General features: G+C 48.5%; 1 protein-coding gene across 1 annotated transcript in view; it reads left to right on the top strand.

Annotated features, from left to right (window-relative positions):
- col4a4 (collagen, type IV, alpha 4) overlaps positions 1 to 12,940 on the top strand; it is a 37,419-nt gene extending 24,479 nt beyond the window's left edge. Inside the window, 20 exon segments of the mRNA XM_063907599.1 lie at positions 177 to 326; positions 475 to 636; positions 714 to 881; positions 963 to 1,106; positions 1,180 to 1,287; positions 1,389 to 1,567; positions 1,826 to 1,889; positions 1,994 to 2,068; positions 2,458 to 2,565; positions 2,791 to 2,898; positions 5,042 to 5,113; positions 5,553 to 5,681; positions 5,783 to 5,833; positions 5,836 to 5,889; positions 6,084 to 6,239; positions 6,524 to 6,772; positions 7,399 to 7,515; positions 7,669 to 7,857; positions 8,060 to 8,343; positions 9,634 to 12,940. Coding sequence (XP_063763669.1) covers positions 177 to 326; positions 475 to 636; positions 714 to 881; positions 963 to 1,106; positions 1,180 to 1,287; positions 1,389 to 1,567; positions 1,826 to 1,889; positions 1,994 to 2,068; positions 2,458 to 2,565; positions 2,791 to 2,898; positions 5,042 to 5,113; positions 5,553 to 5,681; positions 5,783 to 5,833; positions 5,836 to 5,889; positions 6,084 to 6,239; positions 6,524 to 6,772; positions 7,399 to 7,515; positions 7,669 to 7,857; positions 8,060 to 8,343; positions 9,634 to 9,900 — 2,834 coding nt within the window. The 3' untranslated portion in view covers positions 9,901 to 12,940.
- The last annotated feature ends 1,053 nt before the right edge of the window (positions 12,941 to 13,993 follow it).

Here is a 13,993-nt window from a genome sequence, read left to right as displayed (position 1 = left end):
AGAGGGGAACTGTTTCAAACCCTTTCTGCCGTAGATCTGGACGATGTGTTGCTATGACTGAAGTCTTACTCAGAGATGAACTGCTCCTCTCGGTGTGTTTGTAGAAACACAGAAGGTGATGCAGATGGTTTGCATGAATAATAAAAGGTGTGTGTGTTTCCCTGTGTGTATACCAGGCTCCCCGGGGCGCCCAGGCTCTGCCGGCCTCAGAGGCCCAGCAGGAGACTCTGCTGTTGGGCCCTCAGGACCAATCGGCTTCCCAGGGCCACCGGGCGCTCAGGGTCCTAAAGGAGTCCCCGGACCACCCGGCAACGACGGACTACCAGGTATTGTGGACCTGAAATACTCTGAATACTGGAACCCGCTGCCAGGATCCAACATGTTGTCCAAAATAAACTGTTTTGTTTTGAAAATCTCCCTCAATCCCCAAATGGTCAAAAGTCAAATCTATATTTATTTCCTTTGTTTGTCCAGGAATACTGGGTCTGGCTGGTGGGCCTGGAGTGAAGGGCCAGAGAGGACAGGATGGGGCCCCTGGTATACTTGGCCCCAAGGGGCCCACCTCTAACCTCTGTGAGGCAGGAAAACCTGGGCCCATGGGACTCTTTGGCCCTCAGGGAACCATAGGACCCCCAGGTAAACCCCGCCTGCTGAATATTTATATTGCATTAATTGACGTCACATGACCTAACGTGTTGTATTTCTGTACTCAGGGTGTGTGGGGGAGAAAGGTGTGGTCGGGGAGATGGGTCCTCCAGGTGTAGGCCCTCAGGGTCCTAAAGAGAAACCAGGCAGCCCAGGTTTCCCTGGTCAACCAGGACCCCAGGGCCCCTCAGGCCTCAGTGGAGACCCCGGCCTGCCGGGGCCTGGTGGTGAGAAAGGTAAGGTCCCCCCCTTAGGCACACCTGTGTTTAAATGTTTCCTGATGACAGCTTCACAGAAATTCTCCCGCTGGGTTTCAGGTCCGATGGGACCCCAGGGCCAGGATGGGGAGCTGGGGGCCCCTGGACAGACTGGGGCCTTCGGAGCCCCAGGGAGAAAGGGGGAGGGAGGGCTCAACGGAGAAGACGGGGGTCTGGGATGCGAGGGGCCCAAAGGAGAGAAAGGTAAATACTACCACAAAACTAGAGTGGGTCAAAGTTCAGCTGTTTTAGAAACTGATCATGCTGTCCCCTGCAGGCTGTAAAGGGTTCCCGGGGCCTGAAGGAGATACCTATGGTGTGCCCATCAAAGGACAGCCTGGAGAAGATGGACCGCCTTGTTCCCCCGGCTTTCCTGGACCAAGAGGTCAGAGCAAACTTACAAACTCCCTCTCCTCACTGAGAGCGAGGTTGGTTCTGCCTTCAGAAACTCGATGTTCATTGGAGGTGCTCTTAAACTCTCTACAGGAAATAAAGGTCTGAGAGGAGCTAACGGTAACCCAGGATGTCCAGGCATGAATGGACCCCCAGGCATCGTAGGAATCCCTGGACCCCCCGGGCCCTACGGACCACCAGGACCACCAGGATCACCTGGACGCACAGGACCACCAGGCTACATCGGCTTCCCTGGAGAAACTGGAGATGAGGTGAGTTTAGCACTTTATATCAGAGGTAGTTCATGTGGAACAGCTCCTGGTGTTCTTGAGCTGCTCCTTTCCTAACCCGATTCCGTTTCTCTGTATCATGTGTGTACATTATCTCAGCTGTACCATGAGTTCTGTACCAATGTTTGGTTTGATGCTTGTCTTCCCGAACTGGGATCAATAAAATGATATCTTATCTTATTGTCTTGAAAAAGAAGATGTTTGACTCAAATCAACACTAGTGTTTGTTTTGGGTTGCAGGGGGACCTGGGATGTCCAGGGAAAGATGGAGAACCCGGTCACCAAGGGTGTACCGGATCCAAAGGTAGAGAACACCTTTAAGCCTCCTACTCATGAGCGACTCAGAGAGTCAGGGCGGTTTTGGCTCTTTCACAGGTTTGTTGTGTAACGTTTCTGTTTGTGTCTCAGGTGATCCAGGAGACTCTGTTGGTGTTTTTGGTCCACCTGGAGACAAGGGCCCTCCTGGAGACTTCGGGACCCCAGGTGAGGATCAGGTTCTGTAGCAGAACAGATAGAATCAGAAGGGGCTGTTTCCATTATTAAGAAATAAAGGGTGTGATTTTAATCTGCTCTGTTATTTAATGGAATCTTCCTCGACCAACACTAAAGTCTTCCACCAAGTTTTATTTAAATTGGACTAGTCATGTTTCTGTAGTCCTGCAGAGAGAGAGACAGAGAGACAACCAAGGGAAAAGAAAACATGCCAAGCATTATATTGGATATGAATGTACAGGCATTGAAATTCAAATATTGGTTGAATTTGGGGCTCAAACGGATCTGAAGACCATTAGCTCATCTGTAGTGTTCTTTAGAGGATTGATGAATTTTCCATGACGTGAATTTCTGGGTGAATCAGCTGTTTTCTCTCTCAGGAGCTCCTGGACCTCGAGGAGATCCTGGAAGACCCGGTTTCTTAGGGCGTCCAGGAGAGAGAGGATGTAAAGGAGATCCAGGCCAGAGCGGGGATCTGGGCCCACCAGGTAGTGTAGCTCATCGAGCCTTTACACCGTGTTTCGCTGACAGGAGCTAGCTTAGCTTACAATAGATAAGTGTTTGGAAACACTTCTGTTAGACACAAAGTGAGTCACTTATTTAAGTCCTCCTCAAGAATGCCGCCATAAAGGTGACTGTATTTGATACTGTAGAAAACGACCCTGCTTCTGACCCTAGATCATATATCTGTCTCTCCGTCTGCTGTATCCCAGGTGTGGTCGGTCCCTCAGGTCCCAGAGGTCGTCCAGGTTTTCCAGGTCTTCCAAGTAAAGCTGGTGCTGATGGTCCTCCAGGTCCACAGGGCTGCCCAGGACTCCAAGGTCAGAACTCAAACCCAAAGCTGCTGTCATGTTAGGTTATTGTGTTAGTAAGAACAAACAAGGTGTCTAGAAAATAGAAAGAAATAATAGCCTTCTTATGTCCTTCAGTGAAGGGGGAAGTGTAGCCCCCTCTACAGGTCCTGTAAACACTCAATGTGAATCTGGATCAGGAAAACCCAGAAATCCTGATCCAATCTCCTCAACATGTTAATAACATATGTCCAGTTTCATCAGCCATCTCTTCCTGCTCTCTGAAGCTTTCAAAATAAAAGCTCCAGGTAAGTCAATAATATTCTGAGGTTATACAGAAAACAGAAAAGGTTCAAAGTTCAAAGGTTTTATTGGTCATATGCACAGCAGATACAGCGTATATGTTGGCAAAGAAAATCGTATATCCCAGGCTCCTCCAACAACTCAACATACACAGCGCAGATAAGATAAATACAATAACAACACTAAGGAAGTAAAATTTGAGGTATGGACAGATGCATATATTACGTATAACAGATATGTATATATAGATATGTGTGTGTGTGTGTGTACTATAAACAGATGTGAGTAGACATTCACAGAGCTCAGGAGTTCAGCAGTCTTATAGCCTGTGGTATAAAACTGTCTCTGAGTCTGGTGGTCTTGGTCCGGATGCTGCGGTACCGTCTGCCAGACGGCAACAGACAGAACAGATTGGTGCTGGGGTGATGGGGGTCCTTTAATATCCTGCCGGCCTTCTTCCTACACCGCTGGGTGTAGAGGTCCTCCATGGATGGCAGCTCCGTCCTGGTGATGTGCTGAGCAGTTTTCACCACCCTCTGTAGAGTCTTACGGTTATCCTGGAGTCCATGTTGAACTTCCGCAGCCTGCGGAGGAAGAAGAGCCGCTGTCGAGCCGTCTTGGATATGACCCTGGTGTGATGTGTCCATGTCAGGTCCTCACTGATGTTTACCCCGAGGAACCTGAAGCTGCTGACTCTCTCCACAGGAGTCCCGTCGATGGTGATGGGTGTGTGTGCCTCTCTCTGCCTCTTCCTGTAGTCCACAATCAGCTCCTTTGTTTTGCTGACGTTGAGATGGAGGTTGTTGTCCTGGCACCAAGATGTCAGGGCTCTGACCTCCTCTCTGTACGCCGTCTCGTCGCCGTCTGTGATCAGGCCGATGACGGTCGTGTCGTCAGCAAACTTGATGATGGTGTTGGAGCTGTGTGTGGCCGCGCAGTCGTGCGTGAACAGGGAGTAGAGGAGAGGGCTGAGCACACAACCCTGAGGGGCTCCGGTGTTGAGGGTCAAGGTGGAGGATGTGAGGTTCCCCATCCGCACTGCCTGGGATCTGCCCGTCAGGAAGCTCATGATCCAGTCACAGAGGGCGCTGATGAGCCCAAGGTCCCTGAGCTTAATGATGAGCTTGGAGGGCACAATGGTGTTGAATGCTGAACTGTAGTCAATGAACAGCATTCTCACATAAGTGTTCCTCTGGTCCAGGTGGGAGAGGGCAGTGTGGAGGGTGAGGGAGATGGCATCATCCGTGGACCTGTTTGCTCTGTAGGCAAACTGCAGGGGGTCCAGTGAGTCAGGGAGGGAGGAGGTGATAAAGGTTTGACTAACAGCTCAAAGCACTTCATGATGATGGAGGTGAGTGCAACTGGGCGGTAGTCATTGAGGCAGATGGGTTTTGTCTTTTTGGGGACAGGGACAATGATGGACTCTTTAAAACATGTGGGGACTACAGACTGGAGCAGTGACCTATTGAAAATGTCTGTGAACACATCTGCCAGCTGAACTGCACACACCTTGAGAGCACGGCCAGGGATGCCATCAGGTCCTGGAGCCCTGTGTGTGTTGATCCTTTCCAGAGATCTACACACATCTGCACTGGTTAAAACCAGTGAGCAGGATCCTGGGCCTTTTGTGCCTCCACAGCCGGGGGCTTCTCAAAGCGTGCATAAAATGTGTTCAGTTCATCTGGGAGAGATGCAGACACTTCCTCAGCACCACTCGTTGTCCTTTTGTAGTCTGTTATTGTTTTTAGTCCAGACCACATATTTCTGGTGTTGGAGCTCTTGTAGTTCGACTCCACCTTGTCCCTGTATTGTCTTTTCGGCCTCAATTAAACAAAAACAAAAGCAGCTGACCGTTGTTCTGTTTCGGCAGGTCCTCCTGGACCGCTGGGGCTTCACGGACTGGATGGACTGAAAGGCGTAAAGGGGGACATGGGAACCAGAGGTATGGGTCACACACACACACACACACACACACACACACACACACACACACACACACACACACACACACACACACACACACACACACACACACACACACACACACACACACACACACACACACACACACACACTTTGACTCGTAGACGTGACATGATTTGGAGAACTCCTGAGTATACATTTAGTCTAAGGGAGAACCCAGAACAGTTTGCTGTGGAAACACCCACTGGTGGTTCTGGATTCTAACCTGCTGGTGGTTCTGGATTCTAACCTGCTGGTGGTTCTGGATTCTAACCTGCTGGTGGTTCTGGATTCTAACCTGCTGGTGGTTCTGGATTCTAACCTGCTGGTGGTTCTGGATTATAACCGTTTGTACTGATTTCAGTTCCGCTGGGAGGAGGTTTTTTGATCACAATGATATCGTTTGTCCTTCTGTTCAGGTCTGGGTGTGCCGGGTCCTCCAGGTTCCAAAGGTCTTCCAGGAGATAAAGGTCCTCTTGGTCCTCCGGGACCCTATGGTTCATCCCAGCCCGGCCCACCAGGACCCCGGGGTCCTCCAGGAGCCCAAGGTCTGTATCAGTATGATCCTTCAGGGATGCGATTGAGCTGCAGGGATTCATCGAAATCTCCGTTTGAGTCTCTGTCAGTAACAGAGTCTGTGTTGTTGTAGGACCACCAGGGGGGTTGGGCCCTAAAGGTAAATCTGGATCGGACTGTAAAGCTCCGATCCCGGGCCTCGAGGCGATCCTGGTTGTGCTGGAACAGATGGAGAGCCAGGTCAGATTTCAGGCTTAACCCTGTTTAATGTTTCTGAAATAAAAACCACTGTAACCAAACATTCAGGAAGCTCAGAATCTGACTTCCTCTCCGTTCAGCTGCGGTTCAACCAACTGGATAGAAACGTTCGGAGATCAACTCAATACTAACGTACGAACAGGTCCATGACCTCTGACCTTTGTTTGGTGTTTTAGGATGTGCAGGGGAAATCGGAGCACCAGGTGACAACACTCCGGTGCCCGGAGATGACGGGGAAAACGGGGACACAGGCTGCCCGGGGACAAAGGGCCAAAAGGGATCTCAGGGGCCCCAAGGACAACCAGGCCTCTCTGGGAATCCAGGAGCAAAAGGTCAGTCCCTCTGAGATATGTTGACATAAAGACGAGTACAGGAATGACTCAGCTTTTCCTCACTTCCTTTCCCCTGGTTTGTAGGTCAATGGTTTCTGGATGTGTTTTTGGTTGCTATCCTGAACTAATGTCTGAGTTTAACACGAGAGACTTTGTTCTAAGAGATGGAATACATCAGTAAATACCCCACTGGGGAATAAAAAAATGGAGGCTACTAACAAGAGTCTGAATGAGACGACTTAACGTCATTGTGTGTGTGTGTGTGTGTGTGTGTGTGAGCACAGGTATTCGGGGGTCTTCAGGTCCAATGGGACTGCCTGGCAGTAGGGGTCCTAGAGGTTTTACGGGCCCTGGAGGGTTCACAGGACCAAACGGATTTACTGGGCCAGTTGGTCCAAAGGGGGAGAAGGGCCGGGTGTCCCCCTGCCCCGCTTACCCTCCCGCGACACAGGGGCCCCCAGGAGATCCCCGCCCCCCCGGTACACCTGGTGACGTCGGACTTCAGGGAGAAATTGGTCAGACTGGCCCCAAAGGTGAGGAACCAGTACACAGCTAGCCCTCTGGTTCACCGTTAGATGTTTAGAGTCAGAGACTTTTCCTCCAGTTTAAAATCACACTTTTTACACCTTGGTGCTTTTTAACACCATGCTACTTATTATAACCAGATGAAAGACTTTACTGATGGATGTCCGGATCTGAGGTATCAGAGGAACAAGCTAAGCTAACGTTAGCGGCAGCCGAACAGCATGCCAGTAGAAACGCTGATTTTTAACATGAAACGGCCCTCCTCAAATCAAAGGAGGTCTATAAAGATAAGGTGACCTCTGAAACACGCCGACAGCATTATACTTCAGCTCGCAGCCCTGGCATATTTTGATTTGTAGGGTTTACATGCTCTATTTCTTTGGTTTTTTACGGGGTTTATTCGTTCTGTCTGCTATTTTTGAGTAGCATGAGATAATTCGGCTCCTGGTTTAAAGTCTTGAACAAATGAACTTAAATCACCGGAGGAACATGCCGTGCAGACGTTAGCCGAGCGAGGGAAACACTGAACACAGTTTTCATCTCTGATGGATGATGGACAGCAGATGGACAGCCTGGAATAAAGCTTCTTCCATCAGGCCCACTGCAGCTGAACGTGATCAATGGTGTGTTTCAGGTAGAAAGGGGGACCTCGGGCCTGAGGGTCCGACAGGCCCTGATGGGCCCCTGGGTCCAGACGGGGACCGAGGAGAGCTGGGCCAGCAGGGGAAGCGTGGACTAGTGGGAGCCAAAGGTGAGATCCCACCCCCCACTGTCTGTCTTTATTCCTGTGTGGATTTGTCCCAAGCCCCCAGGAAGTGCACCGGGTGTTGGTCCCGCCTCTAGCGCTGTATCCAGTCCTCTTGACACATCCATCATTTGTTACTTCCTGCTTTGTGTGTCTCAGGGGATCCCGGGCCAATTGGTGACCGCGGACCCTCCGGGCCCTCGAAGAACCTGAACTCGGGCTTCATGCTGGTGATGCACAGCCAATCAAGGCTGATCCCAACCTGTCCCCCTAGCATGAGGGTCCTGTGGGTGGGATACAGCCTGCTGTATCTGGAGGGGCAGGAGAAGGCGCACACTCAGGATCTGGGTAAACTCTACATTCAGCGTTTGGTCCTGAGCTAAGAGGGTTATTGATGTTAGGAAACCTCATGGCCCTCTTCAGCAGGGACTCTTCTTGTAGTCACAGTGAGGTTCAGCCTCTCAGCGGCAGATCCACAAGTGTTTTTCTTCAGTTGATTATTCTGGGATAGCTCACTGTTTGGTAACTATTTGTATAAATGGTGTTCCAGGCCAGGCGGGCTCATGTATGCGGGTCTTCTCCACCATGCCGTTCTCCTCCTGCAACATGGGGAAGTGCTCCTATGCCAGTCGGAACGACAAATCCTATTGGCTGTCCACGACAGCGGCAGTCCCCAGCATCCCGGTGGGCGGAGCCTCCATCGAGGAGCACATCAGCCGCTGCGTTGTGTGTGAAGCCCCCTCCTCTCCGGTCGCTCTGCACAGCCAGACTTCCACCCAGCCGGACTGCCCCCCCCAATGGAGGAGCCTGTGGACCGGATACTCCTTCCTCATGGTGGGTACTGTGGAGGTGGCCATATTGATTTATAATAGTTAAAACTAAATTATTATATAACTATTATAATCAGATATCATCTGTATAATACACATTTTAAAAGGCTCCTATTGGCTAACGCTCCAACACATTGTTCACACACCTGAACATCAGCAGGGAGGACTCTTTAAAGTAGAGACTCTACATACTGATATACACCTGAACATCAGCAGGAGAGGACTCTTTAAAGTAGAGACGCTACATACTGATATACACCTGAACATCAGCAGGAGAGGACTCTTTAAAGTAGAGACTCTACATACTGATATACACCTGAACATCAGCAGGAGAGGACTCTTTAAAGTAGAGACACTACATACTGATATACACCTGAACATCAGCAGGAGAGGACTCTTTAAAGTAGAGACTCTACATACTGATATACACCTGAACATCAGCAGGAGAGGACTCTTTAAAGTAGAGACGCTACATACTGATATACATCTGAACATCAGCAGGAGAGGACTCTTTAAAGTAGAGACACTACATACTGATATACACCTGAACATCAGCAGGAGAGGACTCTTTAAAGTAGAGACTCTACATACTGATATACACCTGAACATCAGCAGGAGAGGACTCTTTAAAGTAGAGACTCTACATACTGATATACATCTGAACATCAGCAGGAGAGACTCTTTAAAGTAGAGACTCTACATACTGATATACACCTGAACATCAGCAGGAGAGGACTCTTTAAAGTAGAGACACTACATACTGATATACACCTGAACATCAGCAGGAGAGAACTCTTTAAAGTAGAGACTCTACATACTGATATACACCTGAACATCAGCAGGAGAGGACTCTTTAAAGTAGAGACTCTACATACTGATATACACCTGAACATCAGCAGGAGAGGACTCTTTAAAGTAGAGACTCTACATACTGATATACACCTGAACATCAGCAGGAGAGGACTCTTTAAAGTAGAGACTCTACATACTGATATACACCTGAACATCAGCAGGAGAGGACTCTTTAAAGTAGAGACTCTACATACTGATATACACCTGAACATCAGCAGGAGAGGACTCTTTAAAGTAGAGACACTTCATACTGATATGAAGCAGAATAGGGCCCCTTTAACAGCCAATGGTAGAGCTTCTTTACTGCACAAAATGTTAGTAAAATAATGAGGTGCGAGACTTTTACTTTGAAAAACAAAGCCACAGTGAGGGGAATATGACGCTGTCTGCAGGAAATCAGTCAAACACCTCACGATGATGTCATTTCATGTCTGTGTTGCAGCATACAGGTGCAGGGGACGAGGGCGGCGGCCAGTCTCTGACGTCCTCGGGAAGCTGTCTGATGGACTTCAGGGCCCAGCCCTTCGTAGAGTGCCAGGGGCCCCGGGGAACCTGCCACTACTTCGCCAACATCTACAGCTTCTGGTTGACCCGGGTGGAGGCGGCGTCCTCCTTCACCTCGGCCTCCGACAGCCCCTCCACCACCCTGAAGGAGAGCTGGCAGCAGAGGGAGAGCATCGGGAGGTGCAACGTCTGCATGAGGGAGTGAGGAGGACCGTAGCGCTGCCAACCAATCAGAGGTGTTCTCAGGAGAGCACAGACTGCTTTATTCTGTCAGGAGACGTCACTGCACACAGAGAGCTCTGGGTGTTTGGTTTTTATACATCACGTTTGATCTCCAACTTTTTATTTTCATATGAACTCTACTGGATGAGATACGGAGGCCGACCGCAACCACTCTACAACGGCCCAACTCTCCCATCAGGAGGAACAGCTTCAGAGAGGATGCAGATATAGAAACACAAATCAGAACTCATGCAGGAACATCTGCAGCAGCTCTTCAACACATGCAGCATCTAGAGAACATTCAGCAGAGGAAACATGAGCAGTTTACTAAAAGCTGCAGAAACCAAACGCTGCAAGAAGTTCCAACACAACGGAGACCAGGGGACACTAAAGAGAGACGCACACAGCTGGAGACCAGGGGACACTAAAGAGAGACGCACACAGCTGGAGACCAGGGGACACTAAAGAGAGACGCACACAGCTGGAGACCAGGGGACACTAAAGAGACGCACACAGCTGGAAACCAGGGGACACTAAAGAGAGACGCACACAGCTGGAGACCAGGGGACACTAAAGAGAGACACACACAGCTGGAGACCAGGGGACACTAAAGAGAGACGCACACAGCTGGAGACCAGGGGACACTAAAGAGAGACACACACAGCTGGAGACCGGGGGACACTCAAAAGAGACACACACAGCTGGAGACCGGGGGACACTAAAGAGAGACACACACAGCTGGAGACCAGGGGACACTAAAGAGAGACGCACACAGCTGGAGACCGGGGGACACTCAAAAGAGACGCACACAGCTGGAGACCAGGGGACACTAAAGAGAGACGCACACAGCTGGAGACCAGGGGACACTAAAGAGAGACGCACACAGCTGGAGACCAGGGGACACTAAAGAGAGACGCACACAGCTGGAGACCAGGGGACACTAAAGAGAGACACACACAGCTGGAGACCAGGGGACACTAAAGAGAGACGCACACAGCTGGAGACCAGGGGACACTAAAGAGAGACGCACACAGCTGGAGACCGGGGGACACTCAAAAGAGACGCACACAGCTGGAGACCAGGGGACACTAAAGAGAGACGCACACAGCTGGAGACCGGGGGACACTCAAAAGAGACGCACACAGCTGGAGACCAGGGGACACTAAAGAGAGACGCACACAGCTGGAGACCAGGGGACACTAAAGAGAGACGCACACAGCTGGAGACCAGGGGACACTAAAGAGAGACGCACACAGCTGGAGACCAGGGGACACTAAAGAGAGACGCACACAGCTGGAGACCAGGGGACACTAAAGAGAGACACACACAGCTGGAGACCAGGGGACACTAAAGAGAGACGCACACAGCTGGAGACCAGGGGACACTAAAGAGAGACGCACACAGCTGGAGACCGGGGGACACTCAAAAGAGACGCACACAGCTGGAGACCAGGGGACACTAAAGAGAGACGCACACAGCTGGAGACCGGGGGACACTCAAAAGAGACGCACACAGCTGGAGACCAGGGGACACTAAAGAGAGACGCACACAGCTGGAGACCGGGGGACACTCAAAAGAGACGCACACAGCTGGAGACCAGGGGACACTAAAGAGAGACGCACACAGCCGGGGACCAGGGGACACTAAAGAGAGACGGAGATGTTTCTTCATGTGCTTTGATTTCTGTTTCTATATCTGCATTGTTTCTGAAGCTGCAGCGGCTTCCTCCTGAAGGAAGAGTTCTGGACCGTTATAAAGCATGAGCACCGGTCCACCGTAACTAAGGGCTTAAAATGAGTGGTGATTATTAGAATTTAAATTCCAGTTTCAATGTATTCAACACCCTTAAAGTGATCACTGAAAGACACTAGTCCCTGTGAGGAGAGACTGCGAGAGCGCTACCAATCAATCCGTTCAGATCATCAGGAGAGCACAGACAGTCTGGGCGTTCGGTTTTTAGGCATGATGTTTGATCTCCAACCTTTCATATTAACTGTAACTGAAATACTCTGGGCTGCATTCAAACTCAAGAGGCAAGAACACCACCCGAACAAATCACAAGAACTGTGATTGTGTTCGGGCCCGAGATATCTGATATGTCCGACAGCAACAACATGACTTTGTGAGTTAGCATTAGCTCCGAGAGACTTTGAAGAACACCAGACAATCAAAACCTTATTATGATGAGAATTTACCGCAAAAATCGCCGAGCCACGGATAGAATCAGTCCTGTTTTTCTCTGCTGAACTTAAATTCACAACCTGGTTATATCATGGTGGCTTTTATTTTCAAAGAGGCCCTGTCCTGCTGTGTATCAGTGTGATTGGTTGGTGACGTTGTCGTGGTGTTCTCTCCTCATCAGAAACATCCCTGAGATAGCGATGGCCCCGCTCACAGCCTGGGATGTATTATAAGAGCTGGACACCGAGACCTTTAAATCAACACGAGACGCTTCAGTGTTTCTCATGTGCAGAGGTGTAACGTTTCTGAAGTACTTTACTAAACTACAATGTTTAGATACTTGTCCTTTACTTCAGTATTCCCATTTCCTGTTACTGTGTACTTTTACTCCACTACATGTATTTGATCCCTTTAGTTGCTAGGCAGATCTGGATGAATGATGGTAAATATAATCTCCCTTAAATCAGACTGTAGTTCACCTGCAGTAAATCCAGCAGCTACCCTGCAGTATACAAAGCATTCAAACTAGCTGCACCTTTACCAGCTCTGAGAACACTTTACTGATCAATCATTATAAAACATATCAGAGATATTATTCTGAAATGGACCAATCAGACAATGACTACTTTTACTGTCGCTACTTTAAGTACATTTAGAGGAGAGTACTTTCTACTTTCACTGGAGGAACATTTAGAATACTTTCACTGAGACAGAGTATTCCTACACTCTGGTACTTCTACTTTACTCAAGTACAAGATCTGAGTACTTCTACTTTACTCACGTACAAGATCTGAGTACTTCTACTTTACTCAAGTACAAGATCTGAGTACTTCTACTTTTACTCAAGAACAAGACCTGAGTACTTCTACTGTACTCAAGAACAAGATCTGAGTACTTCTACTTTACTCAAGTACAAGACCTGAGTACTTCTACTTTACTCAAGTACAAGACCTGAGTACTTCTACTGTACTCAAGAACAAGATCTGAGTACTTCTACTTTACTCAAGTACAAGACCTGAGTACTTCTACTTTACTCAAGTACAAGACCTGAGTACTTCTACTTTACCCAAGAACAAGATCTGAGTACTTCTACTTTACTCAAGTACAAGACCTGAGTACTTCTACTTTACTCAAGTACAAGACCTGAGTACTTCTACTGTACTCAAGTTAAACCAGATCTGAGTTCATCTTTACTCATCGAGGTTTTGGGGATATTTCCAGTTCTTATAATACATCCCTCCGATCCAGAACTGCACTGAGAGTCATTGATTGGTCGGCTGAGAGGCAGCGACTGCGTGTGATTGGTCAGTCATAATTTTGTTAATAAGCAGGCGGAGAATCGATTGGGAAACTGTGAATATATTTGACTTTAAACCTTCTGATTTTTCCCAGTTTTCTTTCAAACCGAACAAGTTTTTCCCAATTTGTTTTCATGTTTTCTTCGTGTAAAGAACCGAGAGCGTTGAGAAACATCTGAACAGAACCAGAACCGGATACTTCTTTCAGTTTAATCAATGTGTTATTTGTGTTATAAATACAATATTTATCTGTCTAAGAGTTTCATTTAATAAACTTAAGGTTCTTAGTCACCGTCACAAAACAACATTTACCACAAAGTGACTTTTATTTTGGTAATACATGTTTTTATTTGATCTCCGGGCCCGGTTCTGGTTCTGTATTATCTCTCTGTGATGTGTAAATATGTTTGAACTCGACGTTTTATATTTCTACTGTAAATGTCCTCAGAATATTTATTTAGCCTGAAATTAATGTTGGTGCTATTTGATGTCTCATTTGTTTGTGTTTGTTTTATTTTGGTAAACGATGACACGGCGGAAACCCCGCCCCCTTTCCTCCCCTCCTACAAAATAAAATGCACAGATAATTGTGTTAAT

The sequence above is a fragment of the Eleginops maclovinus genome, chromosome 18 (assembly GCF_036324505.1).
Source record: "Eleginops maclovinus isolate JMC-PN-2008 ecotype Puerto Natales chromosome 18, JC_Emac_rtc_rv5, whole genome shotgun sequence".
In the NCBI taxonomy this organism is placed as follows: Eukaryota; Metazoa; Chordata; class Actinopteri; order Perciformes; family Eleginopidae; genus Eleginops; species Eleginops maclovinus.
The sequence above is the reverse complement of the archived record's forward strand: the minus strand, read 5'-3'. Positions and strand labels throughout refer to the sequence as shown.